Source organism: Strix uralensis, chromosome 15 (genome assembly GCF_047716275.1).
Source record: "Strix uralensis isolate ZFMK-TIS-50842 chromosome 15, bStrUra1, whole genome shotgun sequence".
Lineage (NCBI taxonomy): Eukaryota > Metazoa > Chordata > Aves > Strigiformes > Strigidae > Strix > Strix uralensis.
Genome location: NC_133986.1, coordinates 10,211,130 through 10,228,265, shown reverse-complemented (window position 1 = coordinate 10,228,265; position 17,136 = coordinate 10,211,130). Strand labels below are relative to the sequence as shown.

Here is a 17,136-nt window from a genome sequence, read left to right as displayed (position 1 = left end):
AAATGGCTACACATCTGATTTTTTCAAACCTACATTTTTGCTTTACAGGCTATGATGGAGTTTTCCTTATGTATTACATGACCGAAACAGTATATTAGTAAGCTGTATTTGTCAAAAAATAGAAATCCGTTTGTATATTTTGTTACCAAAAATTCATGTTGCGCTTCTTCCCTTTCCTCTCCCCCTTGCATGTAAAGCACAAAACTTTATAAAATTTTGGCAATTTAGTATTCCCACTTTTGATGTGTAAATTGAAGTATAAAACTGGGTAGTTTATGTAATAAATGTGCTGTACATGAAAAGAAAATCATAGGTGGTTTTCATACTGTTAATCTGAACAGTCAAAGACCTCTACATTAGGATGAAGCGAGCATAACTTGAAAATGCCTGTTCATTTCATTAGCTGTCTTTGAAAGGTGAAAGGACCCTAGATGCCTTTTTTTTAGGTGTAGATGCCTAACATTGTTCAGGTGAATTGATCCCAAGTTTTCTGAGCACTGCTTTTGGAACTTCAGCTTTCAGCTTTTTAAGGAATGGTATCATGAACTGGTTTGGTGTTGTCAACAAAAAAGAAAGAATCAGAGCAAGGTTTGATGAGGTACCTAGCTATTAGGCTTCTGAATTCTTTATGTTAATGAAATGAGATGAGAGTGGAATTTGGGTAGGGGAGAGAAGGGGTGTTCTTTGAGCCAAGCACTTTCTATGATTAGGTTCTCAAAAGTAGCCTTCTAACTTGTATTAAGCTATTGATTGTTTACAAGGAAATTTGAAGGAAATGGGGTTTATTAATTTGACCCAGTATTAAGAAAGAGGCTGGAGACAGCTTTGCTGTTGACTTCAGTGAGTAAGTGTGGAGCTCCACCTTGAAAATGTGTGTGGTGAAATGAAGAAAATAATCCAGTACGCTTGTAGGTTCAGTTAGTTTCTATAACAAGACAGTGACAGAGGGCTTCAGCGCTACAGTATGGGCTCTGAGGGTTGCATGTTCCATCCCACCATAATATCCCTGACCAGGAGTGTGTTTGGCTTTCTTGAGAAATGGACATTTTCTTATTATATCCTTGCCATAGCAGGGGTATTAATAGTAAGAAAAGGTAATGTCTGAATTATACAGTAAATACTAGTAAGTTGAGAGACAGCATTCAAAAGCAGTAAATACTTATGGAGATCATCTGTTGCTCAGAAAGTCATCGTTATGGTAGTTTTAATTCATGTGTGGTGTTTAAATACTCTGTAGTTTGGAAGACATAGTTATATCATCACTTTAGCAGTAACATGAAGTTGCATCCCTCAGCCAGAGCTAGAAAGTCACCAAAGGGAATAGCCTGTGATACATGAAAGATCTGGAGCTTGGAGGCTGTCCATTGGTGTCCTGGTATCATCATTCTTGTCTTTGTTCAGAGCTTTAAATAAAAAGGTCACACCAATTTTTCTTTACTTAGTTTCCTCCTCCCCTTCTGGATTATTAATGGCACCGAAGCAGATCCGGTCTCTTATTGTATTGAATGCTTTAGTGATTAGATTCTGTACAAGACCAGTGGCAACTAGGTTTGCTAGTAAAAAATCAAGAAAAGGAAAGAAAACTTGCTTATATTTCCTTCTGTCCTAAATAGTTTTGTAGGTATTTTAAAGGCAACTTAGCAGCGTGTTTTGCAGTGCTTACGATTCATGAATACTTAACCCCTGACACTGTCTTTATTCAGAAGAATGTCTTGCAACTTGTGCTGTGTAATGGTTTTATATTAAGAGTGTCAAACCCCTTTTTTTCTTTTTTTTTTCTTTTTTTTCTTTGAGCTTATTTTTAGTAACCGAATGTTTAATGAAAGACACTAAACAAAGCTTTTACAGAACATTGCCTGTATGTGAACGGTCCCGTTTTAATGTGGATTTTATGCATTTTCTTCGTCTACCATCTACTTTTTTCTTAGCCAATGACAGTAAGATTCCTAAGGCTACTTTCTCTTTAAGGACATACTGCTTACATAAATAGTCCTTTACACCATCTCCTAGTTTTATAATATTAATTGTTTCTCAGAAGATGGGAAATATTCCTTAGAAATGTGTTTTCCTGATTGTGCATGCCTTGTTACTATTTCAATTATGCAGATTCTTGATGCTGTGGAAATTTGTGCTTGATGACGCCAAGGCAGCTGCACGTTGTTAGCATTGTAGGCTGTCAGATGATCATGTGGGATTCTTGCAGCATGCAACATTCAATAGGATTGAAAAAGGGCTTTTGATGCAAGGCATAGCTTTCAGAATATATTTGTGCCTTTTAGTTAGCTAATATAAAATCATAATTTATTATCTTTAAATTTAAAATGCTGCCTCATTTTTCTTCTGGTTGGTTTCATTTTGGCTTCACTAGAAGATGCATCTGGTACATCCACGATTGAGGAGTTTATTAATGATACTGTCATTCAGTTCACTTACTTTTTTTCCTTTTAGAGTCCTAGCTAGCCCACAGATTACATGATCACATGTTCATTCAGTCATTCATATAGAACACAAACCACCATGCATGATTTCTTCTTCTTTCTTTTTCCTCTCTGCCTTTTTTATTCCCTTTAAGTTGCTTTGTCATGTTCTCTTTTATCGTTAAGCTTAGTCTTTGTCTTCCCCTCGCTACTATTTGTTCTTTATTTTCACATGCTTGGTTACTGCAATATTATTTGATTAACGGGCTGTGATGATGATGAACCTGCACACTGGAGGAGCAGCTACTACAGTGGTGATGAAGGGATGTAATAATGGTCGCTATCCTCGGAATTCTCTCTACAGTGACTGCATAATAGAAGAAAAGGCAGTGGTCCTGCAGAAAAAAGACAATGAAGGATTTGGATTTGTGCTCAGAGGGGCAAAAGGTATGTGCTTCTGTGTGTGTGTGTGTGATGTGCACTGGCATGAAGAAATTTATACATCTCTGAATATAAGCAGGAATTATTCTTGGTGCACTTGGTTGCTAGACAACAGGATTCTCTGTATGCTATACTACTCAGACGGATTTTAGTGGCTTCTGTCTGAAGCAGTTTGCATTTTTACATAGGAGAAGCACTGTATAATCGTTTGGGGGGAGAAAGTTTTGTCTGTATTTTTATTGTGTTGGTATATGTAATATTTTGTCATTAATCTGTTTTGTTATGCAGTTTACCTAACTATGGGAAACCTGCTTTCCTTATAAAACCTGCTTCTTTATTTCAAATGTCAGTCTATTTAAATAGGTCTACGAATAGAAATAGACAAGAGAGTGATGTTTTGTTTAAAATAGGTGTGGATCTTCTGCAAGGTGACATTGGTGCAGTTTTAGTATGAAAATATGATCTTTTTTTATATCTTCAGAAGCTGCACGTATGTTGCATGGCCTGTAGTGTGCTCATTTTAAAAGCTGTTCACATGTTAAACTGCATGTTACTTTTCTGTAGACTAAAATCTATAATAATGGCATTCTTAAGAGTTAAAAAAAGCATTTTATTTAATGCTTTGCTTTTTAACTTTTAGTCCAGTTTGCTCCTTTGTATTTAAAAAAAAATATATGATGGTATGTCCCATCTCTTGCTCCCCCTCATTTTACATGGGTTCTCCCTTGCCTTGCTTGAGCATGAAAATTATTTCATATCTTCATTCTTGGGACATCATTTTTGCTCTTCCTGTTCCCCACCCCTAAACCAGTGCCACCATAGATTTCCAGTGTTGTAAAAGCTTTTCTAATTTTAGCTAAATAAAAATTTTTGGAGTTGTACTGAGAAAGCCAATAGCGCTACCTTTTAGCTAACCCATTGGCATGAGTTGTCTGTGCATCGAGCAGAGGTTACTCTCTCTGTGTAAGCCCAATAATTTTCCCCAGATTTTCTCTGTAACAGTGAGGGCACCTCAGGTGAAAGACCCAAGGACTTTTCTGCTTGTATGTGTATGTGACAGGGAGAGAGAGGGCTATTACAAGGCATGCTGTGCCTCCTTTCCTAAAAGTGATTTCTTCTGTTATCTTCTTTGCCATATACATCTAAATCTAGAAAAAAAATTCAGTTTGATCTTTTTCATCCTTTCCCACTCACCCCATCCCCCCAGTTCAGCCAGATGCTCTCTTCTGGCTACAGGACACAATTCATTTTTAGTTGGATGTTTCCAGAGTTACAAGCATTTTTCTAGGCATACAAAAGGGTTACTTGAACTAATACTGAATATCCCAGAATACTCAAAATCCAGCTATTGCTTCATACAGCTTGATTTGGTTTGTGTCAGTAAAGAAGCATGTATTTTTCTCTCTGAATTGAAGACCTGTGGATTGCTATTGCAGAGAGATTGCACTCTGTTCCCAGCATCTTGTTATCCTCTGAGGCAGAGTGCTCTTACTTTTAGCACCCACAATTTTTTAACCATAAATTTGAATGGCCAATAATAGGCCTTTAGTCAAGTGGTATTTGCAAGCACTCCGTAACTTTCTTTTTTTAATGTGGTATTTATTTTTAAAGCTGACACACCAATTGAAGAATTCACCCCAACTCCAGCCTTTCCTGCTTTGCAGTACTTGGAATCTGTGGATGAAGGGGGAGTAGCATGGCAAGCTGGCCTGAGAACTGGAGACTTTTTGATCGAGGTAGGAGATCCTGAATTTTGATTCTCAGTGCTCTGTTGGGGAAATAGTGATGTTCCCTCTGTAGAATTTACCTTGGAAAAAGTGTGTGATGCATCTGAACAGCAAGTTCAGTGCACTAACACCAATAGTGTGCTTCACTTGATCTATTTTAAAATCTCATGCAGTGTTTAGGAAAGCAGTTAAAAAGAACAACATTCAGTTTGGCTGGGAATCTTCTATTTCTTCTTTTTGACATTTGGGAATATGCTATCAGAAAAATTTGGGAGGTTTTATTCTTATTTGTATTACTGAATTGAAGTTTAGATTAATTTCAATATTTATTGTAGGCTATCAATTCTGTGGTCTTCTAAACATTTTTCCAGAGTCACCAAAATTAATGACTTTTTATTCAACTGTTTCTGCAATCAGAAATATCAGTGGTCTAGTGCTGTGTAGAAACCATGGAGAATAAAGCAAATTAGTTTGGCTTGAAATTAAATATTTCCAACACTGCACTGTAAATAGAATCATACAAAAATAAGGAACAAATGTTATTGCAATATAAATTGCTTTATAAAAGGGGTATATTTAAATGTTTTCTTCATTCATATCAAAAATCTCTTCATGTTTTATATTTTGGAGGGTTTTTGGTTGGTGTTTTAGGGTTTGTTGAAATAGTTGGTACTCCTTTTTAGTGTTACTGGGCAGTTTGCAACAAAATCATGATTTGGGATTTTCTTCCTCTTCCCCCCACAACCTTTTCATGGCCAACAAAGCGACACGATTCTGTGAAACTAGGTATTTGAAAATAGGTCTTTCAGGATGAATCAACCAAGTCTTGTCTGTAAGATCTATTGATTTGATTTGATTTTTTTTTCTTCAGGCACATACATGTTTTGTTAAAGCATTTACTGGTGCTACAACATTTATTTCTGCAGAGCTGGCCTTTACATTCAGGAGAGGATATAATATGCAGCTTTCATTTGTTGTGTGAATTGAACTCCCATGGTGATTGAATTTATATAGTTGCACCGCTCCTTCACATTGTAACAATGAAGGAACAGGCTTTGCAGACTTCTGGAGTAAATAGATGTACATTTTTCCTAGTGTTTGTTTACTTAAGAATAAGCATTTAGCAAACCGCTAAACAATAGCTTACTAATTGTACTGATATGTACTCTGTGCAAGGATGCTTTCAAAACTGTGGTTATTGATGTTAGGTGGATTTTTTTAAACAATGCTTTATTGTTAGAAGTTGATTTCTTGTTAGGCTTTTAACCTATAGGCAGTATGAATAGCCTGTACTGTCTGATTTCACAGATAGATTTGATGGTGAATAACCTGTGATTTAATGGAGAGGATTACAGAATAGTAACTATGCATATGGATTTTTTTAAGAGCTCTGAAGGGATGCAGGAAGTCGGGTGACAGATTCTGCACAAAGCTTTACTGGTTTTCTGGCAAATGAAAGAAGAATTGTAATTGTCTAGACAATTTACTCCTAGCCTTAGCTTAGAAAAGCAGTTAAACATGTACATGCATTGCTGAATCTGGACATTAATCCACACTCTACACTGTCCAGCATTTTGTAATTAGTTCTGAAAGAAGCAGTTGTTACATGCAAATCAAATCCATTTCTGTGTACTTTATGTTCATCAGGGTTATTCTGTTCTGAATTCTGCAACTTAATTAAAAGGATATGGTAATCCTGAGAAATCACAACTTTGCTGTTGTTGAAGACCTTTATGTTGGAGAAGGGCAGGGGGGTTCTATTTTATGAACTCCATGTGCAGTGCACAATACTGTCTAGCTATAGAAAGCCATCTTTGAAGATACTTACACTGATGCAAAAGATACTACTGTTGAAATATAAATGACTGGTCCACCTCCCTTCTAGGAATGCCAAGCTACTTTATTCTTGTGTCAAACCAAGAAGAGTTAAATGGACATTACATTGCAGCGAGTGGTTATCATAACTGGTGTAGTTAGTCTGTCTTATTGTTAAATGATTTCTCCCATGACTCTAAAGTTTATGCTGCTGTGTGTAAGTGCCACCTCAACCATTTGTAAGTAATATAATGCATTTATCATAAATGTCACATGAATAATAAAAGAGTTAATGGGCAACTAGGATCCTAATTAGTCCCATTTATAACACTTGCGGCAAGCGTCAGGCTTTAGGGAAGTGAGAGTCGTTTGGCAGAGGGCAAAATGCAGGGGAGAGCAGATGTTTTGCTGTTGCTCGAGGAGGTTTGGTGGCTTGGGGTCATGGAGATAAGGGGAACCTTTTCCTTTACTCCTCACTGTGGAAAGACAGGTTTGACAGGAAGATAGATCCTTTCTTTGGAAGCAGGAGAGTTCATGAGCCTAGGTGAAGAGAAGGCATCGTTTCTTCATGTGTAATTATGGTCTCTGGATCTTCTGAAGGGAGTAAAACTTTAATATCAGCTGCTGAGCATACTAACGTAGTTCAGTGTTGAAGATGACGCATGTTGAGCAGAACAAATAAAAGGTCTACAGAGAAAAGGAAGAAAAGGTGTTGTCATGCTTCAGCAGGTAGAGTGGCTATTTGCTGGAACAGGGGCAGCACAGTATCATTTCACTGATTTTTTTTATCAAGTTTGCAGTTTTTCTGAAAAGCCACATGATACTGATTTGTCCAACATGTACAATTAATTTTAACATGAGACTTCAGAGATTAACATTAAACTTGCCTTTGGAAATCATGTTCACAAACTCTTCATTGAAATTCCTGACGATATGTGGGTTTTTTCCTCGCTTTAGAGCCAGTCATATTTTTTGTGATAAAAATTGTAATGTCTGTAGTGGCTTTTCTGGATAGAGCACAAACAAAATGTATTGGAAAAGCGCATGAGTAGTTTTAAAGCTGAAACAGTTAGCTAGAGACAGCTGTCATTATATGTGGATTTTCATAAGCAATTCAACAGTGATTTTTCTTAGCTTTGATAAACAATCAGAAATGGAGTATGGTTATGATTTGGTTGTTATAATTGAGAGAGCTCATATAGCTTGCCCTATTTGCTACTTTTCACTATTTTAGTTGATGTTTTCTTGAGTTTTGGTATCCACCTAATTAAAAAGAGAGATAAAAGTATAGCAACATATGAGGGCAAGTGGTATCCAACCTAAAAATTACGTTTCCACTAGAAGGGGATTTAAAAAACAACAACCATCATTAATGTATACGCCAATTTTAAAGCCATTGTAGGTCATTGTTAATTCATCAGAGTGACTGGCTTTCTATAGTACACGTGCTCAAGTTTGCAAATGTTTGATCAGAAAAAAATGAACCATAAGCTGATTTGATTTGTTACTTGAAATATTTGAAAGAAAGGAATGTATTAGCTCTGACCCTAAATCTCTTATTTATGAATAATCTGTACGTGCCTAACCCTTCGTTACCTCTGTTTAGTGTAATAATCAAACTAAGCGTAAATAGAGGAACCATTGAATACTGCTGTTCAGAGAGTGCTGTCTTACAACATGACTTAAAGAATTCTTGAATTTGGGGTTGTATTTTCTCTTGAGATTTGCTTTGATGGCATATACAAGTATAACCATCTTCAAATAAAGAGATTCATTGAAGTGGAAGAGGTTTTTTAACTCAGAATAGCTTTTTTGGTTCCTTTAGTATAGTAGAATATAGACTATCTCACTGAATTTAAATCCAGTGGATTATTAACTGGTTTTTATTGTTGTATCCATGAGTGTGCAGCTGTTTTGCAGGTGTTGCATGATGTGATGTGTGGGGATTTTCCACCTGCCACAGAGCATATCTCATACCAAACAATAATGTTATAATATGAATACTTAGAAAGTGAAACTAATTCTGCAATATTTTACCAGAATAATGCATTTGTTCTCTAAATGAGGCATTGCAGTTTGCATTATTGTGCCATAAAATCACTTATTTTTACAGATAAATTGAAATGTTATTGTCTTCAGAATAGGATGGCTGCTTATTTACATTCCAGTTAAAATGTAAACTAGATAAACCCAGTGTATTATCCATTTTAAAAAAAGGGAAGAAAAAGAAAATAAAACCAGGCAAAATTCAAGGTTTGATTTGAGGATCAAAACCAGAGATGGCAATAGAAGAAATCTCATAATTTTGCTGCAGAACAGTTCATTTGGTACTTGTACTAAAACCTGCAAAATGATCTGTATTATAACTGCCTGTATTCCTTTATCCTCAAGAGCTTATAGAATTTACTAGTACAAACTTTTCTTTAAGTAGTGATAGGTGGAAAAAAGACATCATTTTATTACAGACAGCATTATTTTATCACTGTATTAGATAAAGATATCTCTCCTTTCTGTTTAGGAAGTAGCAATAAGTGTTTAGGAAGACTTTTAAAATACCTGAATATTTTTTTTTTAATAATACACACATGAGTAACTTTAGATTCATGTTTAGCAATAGGATAGATTTTTGGTTTATTCCAGTAAACACTTTATAAAAACTTCAAATCCTATCTGGAAAGCAAGCTTTTGACTTTACTCTTGTAACTTAGACTATAGTCATTATGAATATTTTTGGCAAGCATAGCAATGTTATGTCTTACATTTGTATTCAATGACTGGATGAAATCGTGGTTTTACAAAGCCATCTGTTACTGATTTAAATCTTTTTAGCAACGAGAAACTTTCCCATCCTTAGGTAATCTTCATTAATTACCCTGTGGCTAAGTTTTCTCTTATTTCTAGTGTGAATTTCACTAGTTTCTGCCCCCAGATAGGAATCTAATTTTTTTTTTTTTGAGGCAGCTACATGAGGACTATGGTTTTTCTTCTCTCTTGGAAATAAACTGAGGCTTAGTTAGTGTGTTTGTAATAACATGGATTATCACATTGCAATTTTTTGCAGTTGTTTTCTGAAAGTTTGTTCATATCTTCCCAAAGCGTGGACGCCAGCTCGATGGCTCAGTAAGACCCTCCCTAATATTGTGTGTAGGAGGGAGAAAGAAAAAACCAATAATATTCTTACATTTTTGTATACTGTCTTTACCTCTCACACTTAGGCCTTTTGGTGGACCAGAAGAGTAAGGTCCACCTTAGTTCGCTGTTTTGCATTAGGGTTTTTTTGTTGCCAATTTGGCTGCTCCTCCTTTTCATAGTAAGCAGGAGAGCGGCCAGGCTCATTGCGGCGCGCCCTGAGCTGTTCTGTTCCTAGACAGAGTCTATCTCGGGTTTTGGTCCAACTGTACAAACAATATTCTTCCATGTTTTTAATGATGAGAGATTTACCAAAACTGCAATGGTACCACAGTGTTGCAGCACATATATATATATATGGAATATATACTGAAAGCATGTGTGCCTGTGTGTATACAGGTTATTGTAACGGTAGCAGGGCTGTCACTAACCTGCAGGTCTGAGGTACAGCAGATCTTTCACACCTAGACTGGGCACCAGTATTTTTAAATCTGTATATTTAATTGATACATAGTTTGATTCAACCAACCGTTAGAGGGAGAAGGTAATTTCTGTTTACCAGTTAGTCATCATCCTCTTGGTGACATCTGTAAATGGTGTCTATTAAGCCCAAGCGTACTCCTGACACTTCTTAAAACGAAAGTTGTCAGAGTCCAGTGGAAACTTTCTTCCTGTTCTGGTTTTGACATTCCTCTGCTCAAGCATTACTGCAGATGTATTGGAGACGTGGGACCATGGGGTCTTGGGAAGAAAGCAGCTGTGGTACAGGTGTTAACAGTCTGGTGTATCTGCGCAGTCTTTGGTCTAGTGGATTAATTTTTCACTTGATGGAAAAGTATTTTGCTTTCTTGCCACTTAAACTCGGTGAGTGAGGGTTTGGGTTTGGTTTGTTTTTCCCTCAATTTATGTTTTTAGTGGATGATGGCAGCTGAATGAAATTATTGTGCCTTCAAAGTGTTTTGGATCTGCATGAAGCACTGTAGAAAAATGACAACTATTTTGGATTGTTCTTTTTATCTGTTTAAATGTAGCCTCTAATCTGTAGGAAGTGATGGTATTCCAAATGTGCTCAGTGTGATCATAAAAAAGATGGACCAATCTTGTTTAATTCTAAAAATACATTAATAAGACTGTTACCTCTTCGGCATAGAAGGAAATGGGCAGACAAAAAAGAGTTTGGTTCTTACAAGAGCTCACTTATTCACACCTAAGCAAATAATATGCTTTAAAATAAGACTGAAAAGCAGACAAAAATGAAATCACTTTGCTGTTGTTAGACTTACAAAACCAGGCTGTGAGCAGAACTGGGAAGCATTTTTCTTTAGCTTTGATTCCACGTGAAGTGTATACTGGGCTTGTAATCCCAAGGTGCAAGAGAAAATAGTGGTATTTATCCGATTTCCCAGAAATGTAACAAGTACCTGTTTGATACTGAGAACTGATTTTTATTCTTCTTTGAGAGGAGGATTTGAAAGAAATTTTGGTGATAATGGCAGCAACAGTCAGAATTAGCTCTGGGCCCATTCAGTTCTCCATTATCAGTTTTAAGGCATTTTCACCTAAGTACCACAGTATTTTTAAGAGAAGTTTGCTAATATTTCTATTCTGAGGGATTCTGCCGAAGCTCATGGGACTGTGTGAGGGGTGTGGAGCTATCCATAGGGAGCTTTTTGACTTCTTGTGAATATGAAAACCAATATTTCCCTGACTTTCTACTACAAAATCCTCTAACAATAGCAAATTCATTTAAAGAGAAGCTGCTTGTTATAAACAGCCAGTTCTTGGCCACCTAGAAGCCATCCAGTGGCATCCAGCCATCCCGGCCATCCAGTGTTTCACATAAAGCACAGCTATGCGTAGTCTTCACTCCTCAGATGTCTGTGTGTCCTCTGTTCAAATAATACAAGAATAATACAACTCTGCCATTTCTAGCTTTTAGAGGTTAGAGGTTAGATATCAAGACTAATATCACCATATTAAAATATGCCCTTTTTAAGGTACAGTTTGGAGATTTCCAGAAGACATTATATTAAAATTAATTTCTCTGAAGCCTGTTAGCTTTTTTTAGTCTCTTGATACTATGGAAACCTGGTTGCCGGAATGGAGCTATATGAAAAACAGTACTTGTGCTTGATATTTTAGGGGAGAGAATACAATTTCTTTTAATTGCAGGATGTTGCTACAAACCTGCAAAATTACAGGTGAAGGAAAACAGATGAGTTGTTTTAAATAGTGAAGAATTAACCGACAAATTCCTATTGTTGAATGCTACAGTAGAACTAATCTAATACCTGGAATTGTTTTTTTGCTTCCTTTTTTCCTTTTTTGGGGATGTGTAAGCATCTTAACAAGCAGGAGAAGTACTGTAATGTGAAGTTGCATGTGTGTGTACATGGCTTTTTTATTTATTTATTGCCAGTTTTCTTATTCTGAGACTGGCAATCAGTTTGTGTGATGCTGAAAAGCTAAGTTCTCCTGCTGGTTGTGTTTCATGAACCAGAAGTCTGTCCAGAGGTTAAAAGGAAGTTGCTTAACATCTGGTGATCACATGTTTCATGAGCAGTAACCTTAGCCTCTCTTCCTACCCGTTCATCCCAAAATGTCTAGTTTTCTGAAGTAATAGCTTCATTCACAGTTTCAAACTAAGGAAATACATCTTTACTATCATCTCCAAATCTGAAAAAGCAACTGAAAACACAAGAAATTAACATGTATTCTATTAATTTAGTTTTCATGGTAGGTTTTCCTGAAAATCATAATCTTCTAATCTATACTGTGGAATGGGGTTCCTAAACTGTTCTAGATGTTTCAGAGGGGTTAGATTAACCACTTCATGTTGGTATACAGAACAAGCTCCCCATTGCTTTTGTGTGGATGCCAGTAACTGCAGAAACAGTCTGGATTTAGGGAAATAGTGAACTTCTGCATCTGACCTAGCAGAAGCTCTGCATTCTTTATTATTTCTTTTGCATTCAATTTCCAGTATGTGTCCTCTATAGAAGAGTGGCTGTGGGTTCAGATTTAATCCGTTAATTACTTTAGAAAGCAGGAGATGGCTTCCTGCCCTATTCCTTTTGTCATCTTGCTATGGCTGTAGATACAAGACAAAATCACAAACTTCTAACCTACCTCTCAGTCTGATTCAGGTCCTTACACAACATTAGGGTATGTACAAACAATATAGGGGTCTGTCTTCTATAATGGAAAGTAGAAGTGATCAAAAACAGGACACACAAGGCAACATAGTTTGACAAATGATCTAGTGAAAGGCTTGCTGATTTTAATAGATGGGGACATTCAGTGTTGGAAGTATGCTAAGCTTGATCACAGTGGTGGTCATCCCTTAGAGAGAGCTGCTGTGCTCCTCTGAAGTTATTGTACAACTATGCAGGAGACGAGTGGGAGAGAAGCTAATGGCAGAAGATGGCTTTCCAAGGAACCCCTGCCTCATTGTCTTCTGCTACAGTCAAAGCATATCCTACAGCTTGCAACTGTGGGACTCAGCAAATTTATCTAATAAGGAAATTGAAATATACTTTAAATAAATGAGATTAGAAATAACATTTTATATCCTATTGTAACACTAATATGAATCTTTTCAGAGACTCTTGTATATGACAATGGATAATAATAATCCTTTTATCTCTACTATTTCATTTTTGCTTCACATATTCTGGCAGTAATATGGGGAGCTGGATTTCTAGTTCTCCTCATCTTGTGGTACAAAGTTTTCACTTGTTACAAAAACATTATTTCTCCATGGTGAGAGTTTTGCCTGTCAGTTTTCAAAATAGGAACTCCTGGATAGTCTTCATGGCAAGTGACAACTTTTCTGTTATGGGCTGCTGGATCCGGTTCAACTTGAAGGTTTCTAAGGCTTTGCTGACCAGAGCACTCAAAATTGTCCTAAGAAATACATCAAAGTCTTAATGAAGTTTTTCAAGAATGGGTAAATAGGGTGAAAGGATAAAGGTAGGTAGCTAAATGTGTCTTTATTTGCTGATGAAGAGAAAATTTAAAAGCATGTATGTACGTAAAAAAGAAATTATGTAAGAGTTCATTTTCAACCTGGAACAAAAAGGGTTGATTCTGGACAAACACCATGGTTGTTTAGATACTCACTGGAATAAAGAAGAGAGTTAAGGGAGGATCACGACAATCATGGGCAGAGTAAGTCATTGCAGAGATAAACTTCACCATGAAATACCCATGATTTAGTAGTTTGATAGTCGCTAAAGAATTGTCATTAAATGGAAGAAAAGCCTTTTTATAAATACTTGGCTTGGACTTGCACTGGTGTCATATAACAAAGTGTTGTAACCTTGCATTTATCTGATGCCAGGCTACATGCTGAAATAGATGAGGAAATGTGTGCAGCTCATGCTTTGTACTCCCAAAAGCATATCTATGACCAAAGTCCTGTGTTAACTATGTTGTATTTTCCTTTAAAGAAATATAAGCTGCAAAATCAAAGAATCCTTTTTTTTTTTTTTAATTCACTGTATAAATCTCTCTAGTATTTTTATTGCAATTCTTTCTTTTAGAATTGTTCTAACAGGCTTTGAACAACTGATACTGCTTTTAATGAAATCAACCTGTGGCTTGGCTTTTCAGCACTGGATAGATTTGTGTGAGGCAGTAGTCATTGTTGACAGACTTCTGAATTGTTACCAATGCATTTGGTGTATTTATTTACACTGAGGGTTATTATGACTCAGTTTAACTGCTAAATTAAAGAGAGAACTGTTTTTAAATGACCAGTAAAACATTTATTTTAAGCATTTTCTTTAAGTTTCTTGTTAGTTTTTTATATCTAAATATGCTTTATTGACTGTGCCTGTTATGGAGCTGGCTTTTGTAAAAAATGTAGATTGGGAATTGAATGTGTTTCATCTGTGAGTAGATATTTAGTTCCCATAATTCCCCGTGCATTTTTAGAATCTGTTTGAGATATTTTAGTAGAAATCAAGTGCACACCTAACAAATTGATTGTTCTTCAGTGTCAGAAATGGTGTAAGAACCTCTTGTCCAAGTATCAAAGACTAGGATTTTTCATCCCCAAGTCTCATTTTTCTGCAACCTTTTTTTCCCATTTCTTCTCCCCATCCCATGCAAACCTCTTCAGAAGTGCTGTTCAGTTCTTTATGCCTTTTGCTTCTTTCTTATGGTGTGGGCCCAGCTCTAGGTGCTTGAACTTGTCCGGTTGGGTCTCCTGACGGTGTACTGCTGTGTTCTGTTGTACTTACATAGCATATTGATTGGGTAGTTTTCTCCAGATGAGTCTTGTTCCACCTGTAAAGGTGTTAGAACCTCAGTATTGAGACAAGATGCTCCTTTTTGGCAGCTCTCAAGGAAATGGCCTGTGTCTTGCCGGGTAGCCAATAATGCAGAATGGACTACTGCTGCCCATGCTGCAACATGGTATCCTTACAAAGTAGTTGGGATAACTTGCAGCATTTTAGAGTTCTGTGAGGCAGAGTTCCAGTTTTCTGTGTCAGTTGTGATTGCCTTATCCAAGTGTTCATGTTTCAGCTGTTTTACTGCAAGTGGAAACATGGGATTTGAAACTTTCCCATGATGGGTAAATACTCTGATGGCTATGTGTGGTGACTGAATCCTCTATGAACTATTCAAATGCACCTAATGTAGCTATGTTTAATCTTGTAATTTAGGCACTGACTTTTATTTTTCCTTCTTCAAGGGAGATTGAAATGAAAGCTAGATTCATTTCGTATAGATTAGGATGTATTAATGTTAATGTTGACTGTCACTGGAAAAGAAAGGCTGTTTAGGTATATTTTTCTATCTCTGAAGGGGTTATGTAGTTGATAAGTTCTTGTGTTTAGCAGTAGAAGACAGGAATTGTTTGGAACATAAAGAATGTGAATGGGTACAATATGTTACACTACTGTAAAACTCATCAAGAATACCTTTTCCAACCAGGAATATTCTTGGCTTTCTAACATTACAGAGGAATTTTTAATAAGTGAACGTCCTCCTTCATTTGCATACTAACCCATATCTAATTTCTAGATTACTATTTAAACATCAGCTTGCCTATCAAAAAAATTTGATGTTCCATATACTCTGCTTTGCTGCTTTTATTGTACAAATGAATGTCATTAATCCTTTTTTAATTTTTTTTTAAGATCTTTTGATGTAGTGAGGTGTAAAAGTTGTGTAATTTTTTTTTTTTTTTTGTGATGATCTTATATGCAAAAATGATGCTGCTAGGCAATTATCCACCCAGAGATTTTTCAATACAGTTACTCATAATAAACACCAGATCAGTGAGATGACGGCAGTTTTGGGTAGATGCATGATCCCATTCTAAGTATTGACTTTCAAATTGGCATCATTGTGCAAATCCACGTTTTAGAAAATTCTGTGTATTTACAGGAGAGAAGTATATAAAACTAGATGAATGAAGATACTAGAATTAAGGTGAACCCACTTGTAGGGTTACCACTTCTGTGGCTGTCAACAGAACAGAATTGAAGGCTGGTTTTTGCTCACTTGCTCACAGTGAAAGGATATACTTGAGTTTAAACTGTTGGGAGAAGCCAGCCTGAATTTAAACAGCTGATGTATAAACAGGTGAAGGAAATTTGTGCTCTCATTCAACTAGTGTGATGGATATTCACACATGGCTCTGCTTTGGAAAATTGTGTTTGGAAAAGAGAGGTAGTAAACTTTTATCCTTAGCAGTCATGTCCTAAATTAACATAGTCTTACTTAGGAAATGTGTGTAACTGCAGCTGAACTACCCAGGGTAACTGAGATTTAGATTGTTTAAACATTTGCTAATACAGGGTAGGGTTTGGGGGCTGGTTTTTTTTAAATTATTTTTTCACTAAAATACAGAGCAGATGCTTCTGACAGTTTGCTCCATTGCTTAGATTACTGTTTAAAATACATAGGTTAACATGCAGGAGCAGCTTTTTTGGAATGTCTGTCCTATAGCTCAAGGGAAAAGAATACAGCCAGAATATTCTTTTTTGAAATTATGAATACAGTTTGGATCTTACACATTTCCCCAGTACCCTAGGTGGGACTGTTTTTCACACTTTTGGAAAGTACTGGGTTTTTTAACAGGCATGTTTGGTTGCCATGAACCACTTTCTGGTCACTTCCAGTGCTACCAGCTTTTAAACTACTAATTCTTGCATTTTTGTACTTCCAGTGTTCATGATTTTTTCATTTTTTTTAAATCCCCAGATTTTTTCTGTCATTATCTTATAAAAATAATACTCATTTAAAAATAAAACTTCTAATATTCATCTTCAAATATTTTTTTTATAAATCCGTAAAACAAGGAAGAAATACATAGATAGCCGGTTCTCAACATTTTATTGAAATCTCATGATTGTCTTTTGTTAAATCTTGGTTTTGCTGGGCTCTGGCAGTAGGGAGAAATATATAGTACTTAACCTAATGCCAAACTGTGTTCATATTTTGAGCTGACACTGAGCAATGGCTCAGTAGTATGCTTTATTTATTTTCAGACATACTTGTTGAGCCTGTTAACATTATTGGCTAATTTTTCATATTGGCTGGTTTGACAGTTGCCTGGCATTTCTGTCCTCAAAAGGTCTTAAAAGAAAAAA

At 36.2% G+C, this 17,136-nt stretch overlaps 1 protein-coding gene across 1 annotated transcript in view; it reads left to right on the top strand.

Moving 5' to 3' along the window:
• Window positions 1-17,136, top strand: part of SHANK2 (SH3 and multiple ankyrin repeat domains 2) — a 338,478-nt gene that overhangs the window by 191,029 nt on the left and 130,313 nt on the right. The window contains exons 15-16 of the mRNA XM_074884646.1: window positions 2,782-2,864; window positions 4,470-4,594. Coding sequence (XP_074740747.1) covers window positions 2,782-2,864; window positions 4,470-4,594 — 208 coding nt within the window. The remainder of the gene's footprint in view (window positions 1-2,781; window positions 2,865-4,469; window positions 4,595-17,136) is intronic.